The sequence below is a fragment of the Ursus maritimus genome, unplaced genomic scaffold (assembly GCF_017311325.1).
Source record: "Ursus maritimus isolate PB19 unplaced genomic scaffold, ASM1731132v1 scaffold_3, whole genome shotgun sequence".
Taxonomy (NCBI): Eukaryota; Metazoa; Chordata; class Mammalia; order Carnivora; family Ursidae; genus Ursus; species Ursus maritimus.
Window position 1 is genome coordinate 67,055,280 of NW_024425563.1, and position 15,721 is coordinate 67,071,000.

General features: G+C 41.2%; 1 protein-coding gene across 1 annotated transcript in view; it reads right to left on the reverse strand.

Moving 5' to 3' along the window:
• Positions 1-15,721, reverse strand: part of ASB4 (ankyrin repeat and SOCS box containing 4) — a 58,659-nt gene that overhangs the window by 40,874 nt on the left and 2,064 nt on the right. Inside the window, exon 2 of the mRNA XM_008686269.2 lies at positions 8,221-8,520. Within this exon, the coding sequence (XP_008684491.2) occupies positions 8,221-8,520 (300 nt within the window). The remainder of the gene's footprint in view (positions 1-8,220; positions 8,521-15,721) is intronic.

Consider the following 15,721-nt stretch of genomic DNA (forward strand, 5'->3'; position numbering starts at 1 on the left):
TAAGAAATTGCTTATATTGCTACTTATTCTTTTCAATTTTATGCATAAATAAATGGTATTTATTTAGCACTATGGAGCTAAATACCAAACTAATCAGCTACAAGAAGCGAAAGGGCTACCACTTAGAGGGGAGTCGTCAGGACCTACATTTTTCATAATAAACCTTGAATGTGGTATCTTCTTGATGTCTTCTCGTCCATTTTTATATTTTTCCATTTTCCATATTTTTATATTTTCTAGGCCACTTAAATTTCTCATGATATAATTTCCTGCCTCTTATTTCTGATATATAGAGATGCAATTGATTTTTGAATATTGATCGCAAATGCAGTACTTCTGCTCAACTTAATTGCAAATTCTAACCATTTGACCTTAGGTTTCCTTGTTGTTTAAAAATTTTTTTTTAAGTAGACACACATATTGTGCGAAATAATGGGACTTTTGCTTCCTGCTTTCCCATCTTCATACATCTTATTTATTTTTGTTTTCTCTTTGTGCTGGCAAGGACTTCCAGGACAGAGCTGAAATTGTGGCGAGAGAAGCAGACTTGTTTCGCTCCTGATTTTAAAGGGGATGCTTCTAAAATCCACCACTAACTAGACCATCAACTTCAGCAAACACTGCTTAAGGCCCCGTCTCCCACGCTGTGCTATGATCTTACGCGGGCTATTCTTTAATGGGCTGGAGGTACCTGCTACCTGACTGGGTATGCGACACGGCCTGCAAATAAATTTCAAGTTCATTCACTCCAAGCAGAATCACTGGAGACAATGTTTCTAGAAAAAAAAATAGCAACCAGAAAATGAGGCTTTTGAGTCATTCTCTGCCATCTGAGAGAAGAGGGTCTCTGGGCAGATGGAAGTCAAGAATTTCACTGCCCGTTATTTACTGTCACTGTTACATTCTACGTAGGGCAAGGACTCTTGTCCTCTTTTCTATAGTGACAAATCAATTTTTATAGTGATACCCAGTTCCTTTTAAAATTGAATTTAATAAGGAATGTCAATTTGAAGAAAAGATTAAATTCATATACAGGTTGTAGTAACCATATGGCAGATGGGGCAAAAATCCCCAAAGTTGTTGGCAAAGGACAAGGATGGTCAGATTGGTGCTATGACAACGAGCTGGAACACATGAGGGTGACCGACTGGGGACAGGGATGCCTATCGAGCCAACATCTCTGGTTCTTGACTAAAGGGGAGTCCCATGACATCTCGCCTTGCTATGTTCTCATCGCTGAACAGGGCTTTCCTAGCATGCGGGTAACTTGTGTCGTTGTCACACCAAGTAGCAGGGGACCGCCGTTTAAAAGGCAGGGTCTCCTTTACATTGCCCTCATGCTACATTCTGGGAGGAAACATTTGAATTTTTATGGCTTTCCTGCAATAACAAATTTTTCCTCCAACTGTCAGGATTTGCTTCATGCAGAGTAAAGCAAGCAGCTTTCATTTTCCTCTTACGAAAGGGAATAGGTAGAAATAATATACCGCTATTCAGCCTGCTAAACCTGACCTGACTCCCTTTATTTGTAGGGAAAAGCAGGATTCACAGAGAGGACATTTTCACGGAGGTAAATAAGCCCTCTCAACTGATGAACGCTATTATACTAATACCAAAGGAAACAAAGGCCAGAAGATGGGGGTATTAAGTAGAAAGGCAAACAGAAAAATAGCAGACAAAATCCAGCATAGGGACAAAGCGGGCTCTGCGACATTGAAAAAAGAGGGGAAAATCCTTTAAGCGAAAATTGCATGCAATTTTTTGGCCTCAATTAGCCTTTTCCACAAAGAACACTTTTTTCTACAAAGAGTCCATTAAGTAGCAAATGAAATTACACCGGTTTTCAGTTGCCATGGCATTGGTTTTCCCTCTAATGGACTTCTCCGGGCCCGAGTTTAATGTTAGCCTGACTCACTTTCCTTGTCTGTGTGCTGTCTCAATTCCCTCTGTCCGGCCATGAAGTGATATATGTGACTTCTCCTCAAAGTGCCTACAACATAATCCAAGAGAGAGAGAATCCATCCCTCAACTACCCCTCCGGAGACGGAGAGGGTGAAACTGACGAGCAGCCACATTTCATTCATTAACCATGAACACAACAGTGTCCATTTATTAGATAGCAGGAGTTCCTGTCCGTGCACTCCAGGCTCCTGGAGCCATGCCCAGATCAGTCAGAGACCGTTTATAGAGGACATCCTTTGTGCCAAGCACTGTCCAGAGGCTGAAGACATAAAAATGCAAAGAAAGAATGCAAGATGCTCACGGTCTTCCAGAGTTTCTAGACTAGGAGGCCTACTTCAAGTCCCTACTTTTCCCTTCTCTCTATTTCTCCATCCATAAAATGGGTGAAATTTTCCGCATTTTATCTGATTCATAACATATTTCCCTTTTGATATATTTTCTGGGCACCTCACTTTAAAAAAATGTGTGATTCTAGGAGTAAGGATCTAAAATAACAAATTTGCTTTTTTGAATTTGTTTCAGCATTAGTTGTTTAGCTCTAGCCAAACAGCAGCTACAATATCAGGTTTGACTCTGATAATTTGGATATCCTTTCCTGATATGCATAATCGTATATACTTTTTAGAAAAATAAACTTTTGCCGTTCATACTCTCCTATAAACTTCTTTTTAAAAATCCTTCCATGTCAGTAGTGGGTATTATATGCAAACAATAAATCATGGAACACTACATCAAAAACTAATGATGTATTGTATGGTGACTAACATAACATAATAAAAAAATTAATTAAAAATATTCTTCCATGTTCCAGTTGATCTTTTTTTACAACATAATTTTTAATGTCTATATGGTATGGAGGTAATACAGCTTAAATTTTTTTAAAGATTTTATTTATTTACTTGAGGGAGAGAGGAGGGGGGAGGAGAGGCAATAATCCAAAGTTTGATTTGGAGACCATACATAAATGAGAGCCCTTGTGAGCCAAAGGTTCAGAATTAGTCCTAAATCCTAGAGGCTGAACTTCTGAGTTACAGAAGTTTTCAAGCTTTTGACACTGCCCTCCAGACCCTGCCCTCCAGACCCTGCCCTCCAGACCCATTCACATTCCGTTAAGACGTGAACGCACATCCCTGTGCTTGGCAACATCTGTACTGCCATCGTTTGTATCTTTGTTAATGTAATAAATAACAACAAAAGCACCTGTCATTTTAATGAACATTTTACTGATTACCAGGGCAGGTGATCATTATGTTACCTTTATTTGTTGTTTATATACTTTTCTTTGGTCTGAAATACCTATATCTATTCTTGGTCTTTTGTTCTCTTTTTCTCTCTTAGTTTTTAATCTCCTTACTTTAACTTTTAAGATTTCTTTCTATGTTAAGGCTACAAAGAGGGCCTTTGTCCATCTTGTCTCAAGTATTTTTTTCCAGTTTTATGACAGCCTTTTTATTTTATGATCTGTTTGCCACTCGCACACTGAATATTTTTGCTTTCTCTAATTCATCTTTCTTTTCTTTATGGCTTTAGCCTTTGACGCCATGGATCTAAGAGTAAGTTTATCTTTAATGGACTTCCATTCTTCCTCCTTGATTGTTATCCTAATTCATTAGTGGCAGCCTACAGGGATCCTCGCTTGGTCTCTCCCTACCTCTTTACTCCTTCTCATCTCCAGGTAGTCTCCCTCTGTCAATGGAATAAAGGGCACAGACAATAAGCACGTCCTCTGGGGAATGAGGTTCCCTCTGATGACGCCTCTGAGGAGTGAAAGGCTTGGCAGCTCTCAGTCTGTGGTTGATGAAGTCCCATGAAAAGGCAGCAATGTTACAAGTCAATAATTAAATATATAGTGTCTTAACTTTCTAAAGATTTTAAAAATAAAAAAGCTTAAAAGTTTAAATTAATGAATTAAAATATAAATTAAAATAAAAACGACATCTGAAAACCGTAAATGTGTAAGTCAGTGTGAGTGGTGGTGATGGCCACGTGCTGTAGGTGGCTCGCCCCGACTGACACCTACTCCTGTCCTACTCTGCACTAGACCCGTCCCCTTCCACCAGAAGGAGAGGAAGCTGGACAGATTTTCCCCCCTTGCATTCTCACAGGTTGAGAAGACCATAGCATCTCTAAGTTTGTTCTCCTAATCTTTCCGCATGACCTTTCCATCCCTCCCCACTCTCATCAAAATCTCCACCCTTTCTGCTCTTGTTTTTGGCCGATGACTTTGCCTTATCCATTACTGAGAGGGAAAAGCTATCGGATACGAACTCCTTCGTCTTACCACCGCCACATCTATAAACACTCTGGTGTTTTAAAGCCATCCTTTACTTTGACCCATGAGTTAAAAATGAGGATGTATCTCACAGTCTCTGGATTTCACCGCATCTCAACCTCTAAGATTTGAACCTTTCAGTTACCCTGTCTCATGCATTTTCAACTGTTGGCTTTCTATAAATCATTCCCTTCAGCACACAAACATTTCCTTTTATCTCCAACTACAGAACTCTCTGCTGTGCCCCCAGGCCCTTCAGCAATCAGGCCACTCTCAGGCTTGCACGTGCAGCCAGACTTCTCTGAAGAGTTGTCTGTATGTGGCATCCCTAGTTTTTATCCTCCCATTCACACCTTATACCATTCGAATCTGGCTTCTACACCCACCATTTCACCCAAACTGCTTTTGTCAGTGATGATTCTGTCACTTAATCTAAGGAACATCTAATTAAACCTCTCGTAGCCATTGATACAGCCGACCACCTCCTCCTTCTTGAATCTGCCTCTTCCTTAGTCTCTCTGATGCCAAAAATGCTCTTGGGCTCTCTCTCACTTCACTTGCCAATTCATTTCACTCTCCTTGGCCCCTCTCCATCCTGCTCACATACTAAATGTAAGAATTTATCAAGGCTTGGTCCTACATTCTCTTTCCTCTCTAAGTGATTTCATCGATTCCCTTGGCTTCATATACAATCTATAAACCAACGATTCTTAAACTTACGGCTCTAGCCCAGAGCTCTCTTCTGCAATCCATAGGCTTATGTCAAGTGCAGCTTTGACTCATTCACGTTGAGGTCTCAGAGCCATCCGAAACTTTTCATGTTTAAAACTGATCTGGGGAAACTCACCCAGATTTTGAGACTTAATATAAAGCTCCAGCAGTCAAGCGAGTGGAACAGTAACCAAAAAAAAAGGTAGATCGGTGGATCCATACATATCTGGCCACTTGATTTTTGACAAAGATATGGAGGCAACTCAATGGTGAAAAAACAGTCTTTTCAATAAATGATGAAGAAACAATTGGATATATAAGATCATTTATCCACGTATAAAAAAGACGAACCTCAACTTCACCTTATACCATATACAAAAATTAACTCAAAATGAGTCAAAGACCTAAAGGTAAGACCTGAAATTATAAAATCTCTAGAAGGAAACATAGGAGAAAATCTTTGTTCCTGGGGTCAAAGTTTTCTTAGGTAGGACACATAAAGCATAAGAGTAAAATTTGACAAATTGAATTTATTAAAATTAAATACTTCTGCTCTTCTAAAGACAGGAAGAATGAAAAGTCAAAGAATGAATAAAAATACTTGCAAACCACATTTCTGATAAAGGGCTAGTATCCAGAATATACAAAGAACACTCATAAATCAATAATAAGGAAACAACCCATTTTTAAAAAGAAGTATCAAAAGATATGAACAGATATTTCACCAAAGGGATTACACAGCTGGCAAATAAATACCTGAAAACACACTCAGCATCCTTGCTCATTAGGGGAACTTTGATTAAAATCATAAGAGATACTATTATATACCTTTCAAAGTGCTGAAATAAATTTTTCTATTAATCTCCAACCTCCGGCAAGGTTGGAGAGCAACTGAACTCATGCATTGCTGGCTGGAATGCAAAATGTATGACTAGGTTGAAAAACAGTTTAGCAGTTTCTTATAAATTTATCACACAGCCCATCATCCCACTCCTGGGTATTTACCCAAGAGAAATGACAACATTTCCACACAAGAATCTGTACACAAATATTTATATCAGCTTTTTTCCCCAAAATTGCCAAAAACTAGAATCCATCCAAATGTCCCTCCACCGGGGAACGGATTAATTGTGTGTCTATATAAGGAATACTACTCAGCAGTCAAAGCTCTGATATACCAGTGAGTGCAACCACATGGGTGAATCTCAACTACATTATGCTCAATAGGGAAAAACAGACCCAAAAGGCCACATATCGTATAATTTAATTTACATGACATTCTGAAAAAGACAAAATTAGAGGGACAAAAGACAGACCGGTGGTTGCTGGAGGTGGCAGTAGAGTGACGGGGTTAACTATAAAGGGCACCAGGGAAATTTTTGAAGTGACTGTGGTGATGATTTCAGACTATGTGTTTCTCAAAAATACTGAATTTTACTGTTTGTGAATTATACCTTATAAACTGACTTTTAAAAAACGAATTTTTAAAGATTTATTTATTTATTTGAGAGAGAGAGTGCTCAGGGAGAGAGGCAGAGGGAGCGGGAGACAAGCAGACTTCCCGTTGAGCGGAAGCCTGATGCAGGGCTTGATCCCAGGACTCTGAGATCGAAATCAAGTAAGATGCTTAACCAACTGAGCCCCCCAGATGCCCCTAAAAAACTAAGTTAGTGATCTTTTCCACATATATGCTTCTTCCTCAACTCTCTCCATCTTATAAAAATGGCATCACGGAGCACCTGGATGGCTCAGTCAGTTAAGCGTAGGACGATTTTGGCTCAGGCCGTGCTCTCAGTGTCATGAGATCGATCCCCATGTCCTGCTCCACGCTCAGCAATGAGTCTGCTTAAAGACTCTCTCCCTGGGGCGCCTGGGGGGCTCAGTCGTTAAGCGTCTGCCTTCGGCTCAGGGCGTGATCCCAGCGTTCTGGGATCGAGCCCCAGATCAGGCTCCTCCGCTATGAGCCTGCTTCTTCCTCTCCCACTCCCCCTGCTGTGTTCCCTCTCTCGCTGGCTGTCTCCCTCTGTCAAATAAATAAATAAAATCTTAAAAAAAAAAAAAAGACTCTCTCCCTCTCTCCCTCCCCTCTATGCTCTCTCTCTCTCTCTCAAATAAATAAATAAATAAATAAATAAATAAATCTTCTTCTTCTTTTTTTAATGGCATCACTAGCCACCCACTTTCTAAAGCCAGAAACCGGGCAATGATACTTGAAATTTCCTTTTCCTTCTCTGCTCATCCACATATAATCCATCTCCAAATGCCATTAACTCTGCTTCCGAAATATATTGCAAACCCACCTTCTAACCTTCCTGTCCAAGTCTGCCCCTTCGTGCAAATCACCATCCCCTCTCACCTACACGGTGGCAATAGCTGGGCTGCTGGGCTGCCTGCTTCCACTCTTGGCCTCCTCCAACTCTGTTTCTGCCTAACTTGAGAACAATGATTTTAAGTGCAAATTAAACTATGTCATTGCCTTGCTTTAAACTTTCCTGTGGCTCCATTTCTAAACCCCATACCTTGGCCCCCAGCAAGCTGTCTGTGACCCAACAACATCCAATGTCATCGTGTGGCACTCCCCTGCACGTTCTTGTTCCTCCCACCCACCCCTCACCCATGATACTCTGACCACACGGGCCTTCTTCCATGTGCTGAATAGTCCAGGTTTTTTGCTCCCTTAGCAACTTTGCTCATGCTATTCTCTACCCCTGGGCTCCTCTGCCCCTTGGCTCCTTTTTCAATGGTTAGCTCCCTCTCATTCATAGTTTCTGCTTCACATGTCGTATCTTTAGAGTAGTCTTTATACGCGTTGTAACAGTTTACTCCTGACATTCTCTTTCATAACACCCTGTTTTGTTCCTTTCCCAATTTATTATTATATATTTATGAATTTATTTTGCTAGTATTTATCTCCTCTACTAGAATACAGCTTCTTGAGGGCAGAAACTATTTTTTTCAGTTACTTAGCACATTAACTGACACATTGGAAGAGCTACATAAATATTTGTTAAATAAATGTGTAAACTAATGAGCCTCCTGCAATGAAAAAAATAATGATTCCAATGTGATCATCACTGAATTTACCTGGACCAACACATACGTTTATATAGTTATATAAATATATAAATATATATATATATATATATATATTCTTATGAGTTTGAGACTGATAAAAAGGATACCTGCTACATTACCTGAAGGAAGTAACAATCACCAAGTTTCACAACCATGAGTGTGCAAGTAGATGACAACGTCAGCCACCCAGAAAGGCTTACCTCTCCAAACCAATTGCTTGGCACAGAGAATGGAGCTAGGAGTTGTACAGAAGTGTAAAGCTGTGTGTCCACTTAAGGAGTAGCAATTGAGCTTTGCTCCACGGTCACAGAGGATCTTAACGCAATCCAAGTTGGCCATTTCACAAGCCACGTGAAGAGGGGTTTTCCCATTGGGTCTACAGTTGATTGTAGCATTGTGGTCCAGTAGCACCAGCAGACATTCCACGTGACCAAACAAGACAGAGAGATGCAAGCCTGTTGCCCAGGAAGACTTTAATTTATAACTAGGCAACCAATAACCTGAATAAGAAAAGGAAAGAAAGTTTAAGTTCTTGGCCTAGGATTTTTCTCTATTTTGTGAGAATTTTTACAAAGTCTTTTACTTTGGTCACATTTATAAATTGGGGGGGAGGTGATTCAGAAGTTGTGAACTAGTAGCTGATGGGTCTGCAAATGTCTAGTTTAGAAGCATACTAGGATACACTTGAGTGGGACAGGCACCCTTGAGTCTCTGTGTTTCTAGTATGTTCCATTACCTCATGCCTTTATTTATCTTCCTGGCCCTTCAAGGCGTTTGAGTTTGAGACCTTCATTTATGGGATCACATTTTATTTTACATGGTGAGTTACATGAGACTCTTACTGTTTTTACTCCCAATCGTTGTCTTGAATGATTCTGAAGCTGTTACAAGATTATACTTTTTATTCCATCACAGTTCTTTTGCCCTATACTTGTTGCTGTTGTTGTCAATTGGACGTATGAATGTATTTGATGTCTTTAAAAAATTTGTCTTGCCAAGATGTTATTTGCCTGCCTGTTGGTGTCTACAATACCTCTTTCGGAAGAAGAGCTTAAAGCAACTCACAAACTTTACACAATACAAGATTTTTTTAATAATCTAAGGGCAAAGGAAAAAAATAAGGTAGGAAAATAAAAAGTGGTCAAGGGTAAGATCAGTACACAAAATATAAACCGTGTCCTATACACTAGAACCACATTGCAAATTTGCCTTTGAACTTCCTAGCAGCCAAAATAAATAGGAAAACATGATGTATTGCACAATTAACTATGCCCACAAGCTATACATAAATTAATTGCTCAGGAGAAGCATAGCCGTTCCTAGAACTGAGATCTTAGATAAATTTTTCCCATTAGTTGTTGGAAATATTCTCTCTCTCTCCCCTCCCCCCCTCACATGTCTCACAAGCCATAACAAACATAACTTTATAAACCTTCTTTCAGCGTCAGTACCTAGAGCCATAGCATTAAGCTCCCTAGGAGTGTGAAATGGAAAATAAGTTCAGAAAGATAAAATACTGATGGCCAGGTAAAGATGTAGAGATAACTCAACAGCTTAGAAGAGACTCTAGGGTTGAAACAACAAAATGTATTTTAACATGGATAAATCAGAAGTTTGCTTTTAAGTTATAAAATTCCACTATACAAGTACGAGTTAAGTGGAATACGGTTTAAAGGTAATTTATTTGAGAAAAGACCTAGGGATTTGAGCTGACAGAATTCTCAAAACAGGGGGACGGAGCTGCCAAAAAGCTAATACAATCTTAAGCTACATTAATAAAAGTGCAGTGCCCAAAACAAAAGGGGTAAAAGTTGTATTCTTTACTGATTAGATGAGGTCAGAATAAATCTGGAGTATTGCGAATACTTCTGGGCACCAGTGATGAGCATCGGAGGGCACTCGGAGCTGATGACCATATTAGAAGTGGGCCTGCGGATCAGGTATTAAAATTCTCTCATTTAAGTGAGAAACATCACACACGTGCTACTCCTGGGTATTTATCCTACAAGTATCATCACTCACGTGTGAAATGCTCTCTAAGGGCCACTGTATTGCACAACTTCCAAGAACACCATCTGCATTGAACTCTTTGTGAAAAGTATAGAGTTCTCAGGAGTTATAATAACCTGGCCTGTGGACAAGAGCTTGCACCCCACTACAGCATTGCTCTTAATGGGTAGCGACTGGAAACAATCTCAATCTTCATCAATAGGAGACTGTTTAACAAAAATGATGGTGCATCCATGCAATTGAATACTATACAGCCATTATAAAGAAGAGGGCAGTTCTATGTATACTGATAGGGGAATGTCTCCAGACACATGACCGAACAAGAGAAGCAGGGGCTGACCAGTGTGCATAATATGCTCTCATGTGTGAAAATATTTATCAACACCTCAAACAAGAAACTGGTTACAGCGGTGCCCTCCCAGAACTGGGGGCTGGGAAATGAGGACATAGATTTACTCGTCCTTGGATGCCTTTTAAATTGAGCTTTTAAATTCAGTGCCTTGTGCATGTAGAACTATTTGTAAAAAGAAGTAGAATTAAAGTAAACTGTAGTCTTCCTGTTCAGAGGAGGAAAGATAATTTAGTTTCAAAGGCCATATTATAGGGCACAATGTTGACTAATCCTGAGGGAATGAATGAACCCAACCTGAAGTTTTTTTTTCTGTAGCCCACTCTCCACCCTAGACACACACACACACACACACACACACACACACACACACACACCCCTTTTTCATTTCATTCAGAATTCTAAGGCCATTTGAATTTCCATCCCCCTCAGCTCTCCCCTTATCCACATTGCCTCTTTAAAAAGAAAACCAAAGTTAAATCGCACAAAAGTCTAATGAACTGAGGACTTTTTAAAGTGTGACCCTCTTAGGATTACCCAAATTTATGTAGGAATCTGTATTCAACTAATAGAACTAAGTGCTAATATACTAATTTGAGATTCCAGACACTAAGAAGGGAAGGTGTTTGTTGACATGGACTTTCTCTGGCAGAGATAAATAGTATCACAGTCACTCTGGGCTGTGGAATTATCAGCCCTGTGCCTGTAATGTGTGTGCGCGTGCACGTGCGTGTGTGTGTGTGTGTGTGTGTATAAACAGATAGGCACACACACTGCGTGTTTGTGGATCCATTTATACACTTCTATTTAGCTGTGTACATTGAATCTCTGCTCCGCGCAGAGTTTTCAAGCTCTGTGGTATGCAACCTGCTTTTGATAATGAATGAATCACATTAACACCAATACTTAATCAGTCATTTTAACGCTCAGATTTCCTCAACAAGCAATTTGCAAAGCCAGTCTCTTCTAACTGTCTTGGAAAGAAGCTGGTTCCAGATCTGGAAACTGGAGTACGTTGTGCCTGCTGATTAGGAGCAAAGATTTGGCAGCTCTGTGCACCAAATGATTGGAAACTCGTGCCTGCTTCTGCAATGGGAAGAAAAATGATCTCAGAAAGGGAGCAGTAGAGAGCTGATTAAGAAAACACCATTTTGATGTAAAATCAAAGAAAACACAGAATGTTAGCGCTGGAGGGAAGATTATGCAGTCCAAGCCTTTCATTTTCCAGATGAGAAAACTGCCACTTTTTCAGCCTGCTAGAGCCGTAAGTCGCCCGCCGCAGTCCAAGCTAATGGACTCAGGATATCTGCAGTGCAGGGTTTCCATCTGTCTTTGTCTTTGCGGAAGCAGAGTAGGTTTTAGCGCCAAGCCTGCTTCACAAATCACGAGGAAGGAAAGCAGATCCCGAATTCATCTATAATACACCACATCTCTGATATGGAAATGCATTTGCTTGTGGATGTTTTCTCTTCTTCCTAAATTCCCAGTAGCACCTGGAGAATGTATCCTGCCCCATGTATTCCATGCATCAGTCGTCCTTAGTCTCTCAGTCCCTTGCCTCTGCCCGTCTTTTGGTCATAATCATTAACCAGGAAATCAGCCTTGGTGACGGCCGGGTCCCGGGATTCAGCCCACCCCCTGGATGAACTTGTGCCTACGACTCGCCCGTAGGTGGCTGGCAACAAGACACCTTCGCCGATGCCCCTAGAAGCCGAATAGAGAAAGAGGAAGGGGACAGATTGGCAGAGTCAGATCACGGCCCGCTGAAGCGTATCTTGAAACCGCATCGCAGAACTTTTTGGTGGTGGTGTGCCTGTGCGTGTGTGGTGGTGGGGGGGGCGGGGAGCGTGGAGGGTGGATCCTGGATCATTCAATGCCGGGCGGAGCAAGAAAGCCTTCTGGGGAGAACGGAGCAGCCCATGGCAAGGAGGCTCTGTGCAGTCACACCTGAAAATGAGGCTGCAGCCACGGGTCGCTTTGTACCAAGTGTGGAAAGAGCAAGAGCGGCCTTCCCACCTCACCCACCCGTCTTCAGAAACCGCAGCGAGGCAGCGCCTAGTAACATGCTTGTGTTGATACCGCGACGCCAACACGTCAGAATTTGTCCTCTCCCTTACAGCCCCCAACAGTCACAGCATAACAAAACCACAGTGACCTGAGCAGGCATCTCCACTCTGTACACTCCTCCTTCTTCCCGGGGCAGAGCTATCCCAGGGCTTCAGGACCTAGAATGTGATGAATTCTGAGCATTTGTTTTTCAAAGAGATGCCAGGCTGCTCTCTGTGTGCTCAGATAGGCACAATGGCCCGGGGGGGGGGATGGAACCTGGAAACAGAGCCCCTGAGGGGGCAGTGAGGAAGCCATTGCCTCCCCAAAACTGTAAGCCACTCACACTGTCCCCCGCCCCCCCCAGGTCTGCAGCGATGGCTCGAAGAGCCCTGCTTGAGCGAGGACTCGAACTGAGAAGGGACTACGGATCCTCTCCCAGGCCAAAAACCCGCAGAGACTCTCAAATACAGCCATGCCCACGTGGATTTGTAGTATCTACAGTTACTTTTCACCTTCCCCAAACCATGACACACCATCTGTTTATATCATTTCCCCTTCATAACATCATAGATTATCGGCATGCAGGGGATTTAGAGAGGGGCTCGACAACGTCTCCGCTTCACAAATAAGGATAAGATGAAGTCGCATAAAGCGCTCATGGCTGTCTAACTGGTCCGGACAGATCAACTCAAACTCTGGGCTCCCCAAATCTTTCAGCCGCCTCGGGTGATCTGCTGACTGCCTGCATTTCACTCTTAAACAATAGCACTTGTAGGCAAAAGTTCTAGAAAGATTTTAGAAGTTTTACCTCTGCAAAGATATTCAGAGTAATCGTGTGTCTATGTGTATGTGTGTTTAATTAAATCTGAAACCAAAGAGGTAGGTCTGAGTCCCAGAGTAGTGAGTAGAAAGCCCTCCGCTCAGGACATACGGTAAAGAGAGAAGGGTTCGTGTTCGGGCTATCTTTTGGAAGAAGGGACTGATTCTGCTCCGTGTTTGGGGGGATGTACACATCTCTGGTAAACTTTCAGCTAAGCCTGGGCTCTGCAACAGTTATCAGCTATAATGTTGTCTGAGTCCAAAGAACCCCACACATGAGAAGCCTCTGTTATTACAGCCAAAGGTTACACACGCTGCTCGTGGCTGGATTAGCAGACATTTGCTCTGCCTGTGTCCACGTATTTACACAGTCCTGAAGGATTATAGACTAAAGCACAATTCTTGGCTATCTTTTAATAGCTAATATTTTCAGGATAAATCTCAGAGCTCCCCCAGGAGAGGGGAAAAAAGTCAGCCTGAAAGGCAACATGTAAAAGAAAAAAGTTGCAACATCCAGGAAAGGAAAAGAACCCCAGGATGGTAATAGGGAAGTAGGAGAGCAAATTTCTGGCAAAGAGGAAAATGAGGTGATAAAGAGATTATTCATTAAGAGAGTGGAAGTAAGAGCTTTCAAGATATTTGGAAGGCAGCTGTTACTTAGTAAAGTAGATAGAGTACCTGCCAGAAAGTTTTCCAGTGAAATCACTCAATGGTTATTTTAATTAAAAATATGACTACAACCAAAGAACCTGCGGCTGTGGGCCATAAACGAAGTGCTTAGAGTGCGTTACACTGATTAATAAAAGGACTATGATTAACCTTGCCGACTAGGGAATTTCATACCCAAGAGAGAAGTATGATATTCTGCCTGTATCCTTAGCACGCCAAGGCTCATACATCTGAAAGACAATCGAAACATGTAGTTGGAAAAGCCTTTGGAAACAGCTTAATGGATGTTCACAGTTCAGGTAGGGATCACTGGTGAGAACCCATAGGAACAGCTTTGGGTTTCCTTACAGATCCTGCGTTCACTCTGCACACCGCGCACTTGGCTCATAGTAAACTTCATATCGTTAATAGCCCTTGACTTCGCAACTACTTACTGCGTGTGGCAGTTGAAAAGTTGTTTGTGTATCTAACTCTTCTTCACGCCGTTCCCGTTTTAAAGCCGTCGTCTGGTGGGTGGAATTTTGCTTTGCTTGTTTTTCCTTTAGAGACACATGTCCCTGCTGTCCTCCAGGAGTTATCCCAAATGCCAGCCGGCATGTTTTTAATGTTTGCTTTCCAAAGTGTGAGACAGGCTTTTTTTTTTTTTTTTTTTGATTAATAAAACATGATTTTATCTGAAGATTTGATTAGAAGTTTAACAGAACTTAAAAAAAATAAAACAAGAGCTCTCCAACTTTAAGAGTCATTATTCGGTGTTGGGGCTGGGCGGGACCCACAGTTTGAACCTGAGCTCTGGAATTCTGCTCTCTGTCAAGTGGGGGAGAGAAGCTACTCAGTGGGATGAGGAAGCGGAAGTGAATTTCCAGATGCTTTGTTCTGCCTTCCTCACAGATTCCACATCTTATATTTGCTTACATGAGGGTGCCAGGTAGATGGTGCATTTGGGGGAGCAATGTTTAGACCCCAAATTGATTTCCTCGCCAGGAATTCAGAGTTCTGAATTGTCTTTCCAAAAATTATGAACTGACTTGTATACTAACTTAGACATACCATATTCAGGGAAAAAAATGTGGTCACTTTTTGAAATTCTATGAAAAATGCTATATGTCCTAAAAGAAATACAAATTGGTTTGGGATTAATGGTACCCCTGTTGATTTTCTGCAGGACAATGACATGTTGAATATAGATTATATTATTAATCATACAAGCAAATTTAAAGGTTGCATGGTAACTTTTATAGGTTTTAAACATTGTCATGTTTAATAAGCCACAAAATAACTAAAACCTGAAGATTCTCACACTTTAAAGAGGTAATGTTTCTGTTTCCACATCTGGATGTTGGTTATATAGGTTTGTTTATGTTATGAAAATTAACCATGCTGTATGCTTATGGTCTATACACCTTTCTGTGTGGGGCCTTTCAAAGGTGCTTTTAAAAATCAAAAATTGTTATGTAAGAATCCAATAGCATTCAATGTCCAAAAAGTCTGCTATGATTTAATGAAGTCTCACAAAGTGTAATCCAGCCACATACCCTTCCAGCCCACACAGAAAAGGGTCTCATGCCTAGAACTAACCCTAACTAATTAACCAGTGTTGCCTGCTCAGCTCTACCCTGTTCCCTGGGAATTCCTTTGTGACTTGAGAAATTGATATAACCACTTAGGTCAACTTTGCTTGGCTAGCAACTAGGATTCTATTTATCACTTCCATTCCTGACTGAAATATTAAAAGGTTTGATAATTAGGCTGGAAGACATGTGAAAATGTGAAGAAAACAATTGAAGAAGCTTTGAAGAAAGATG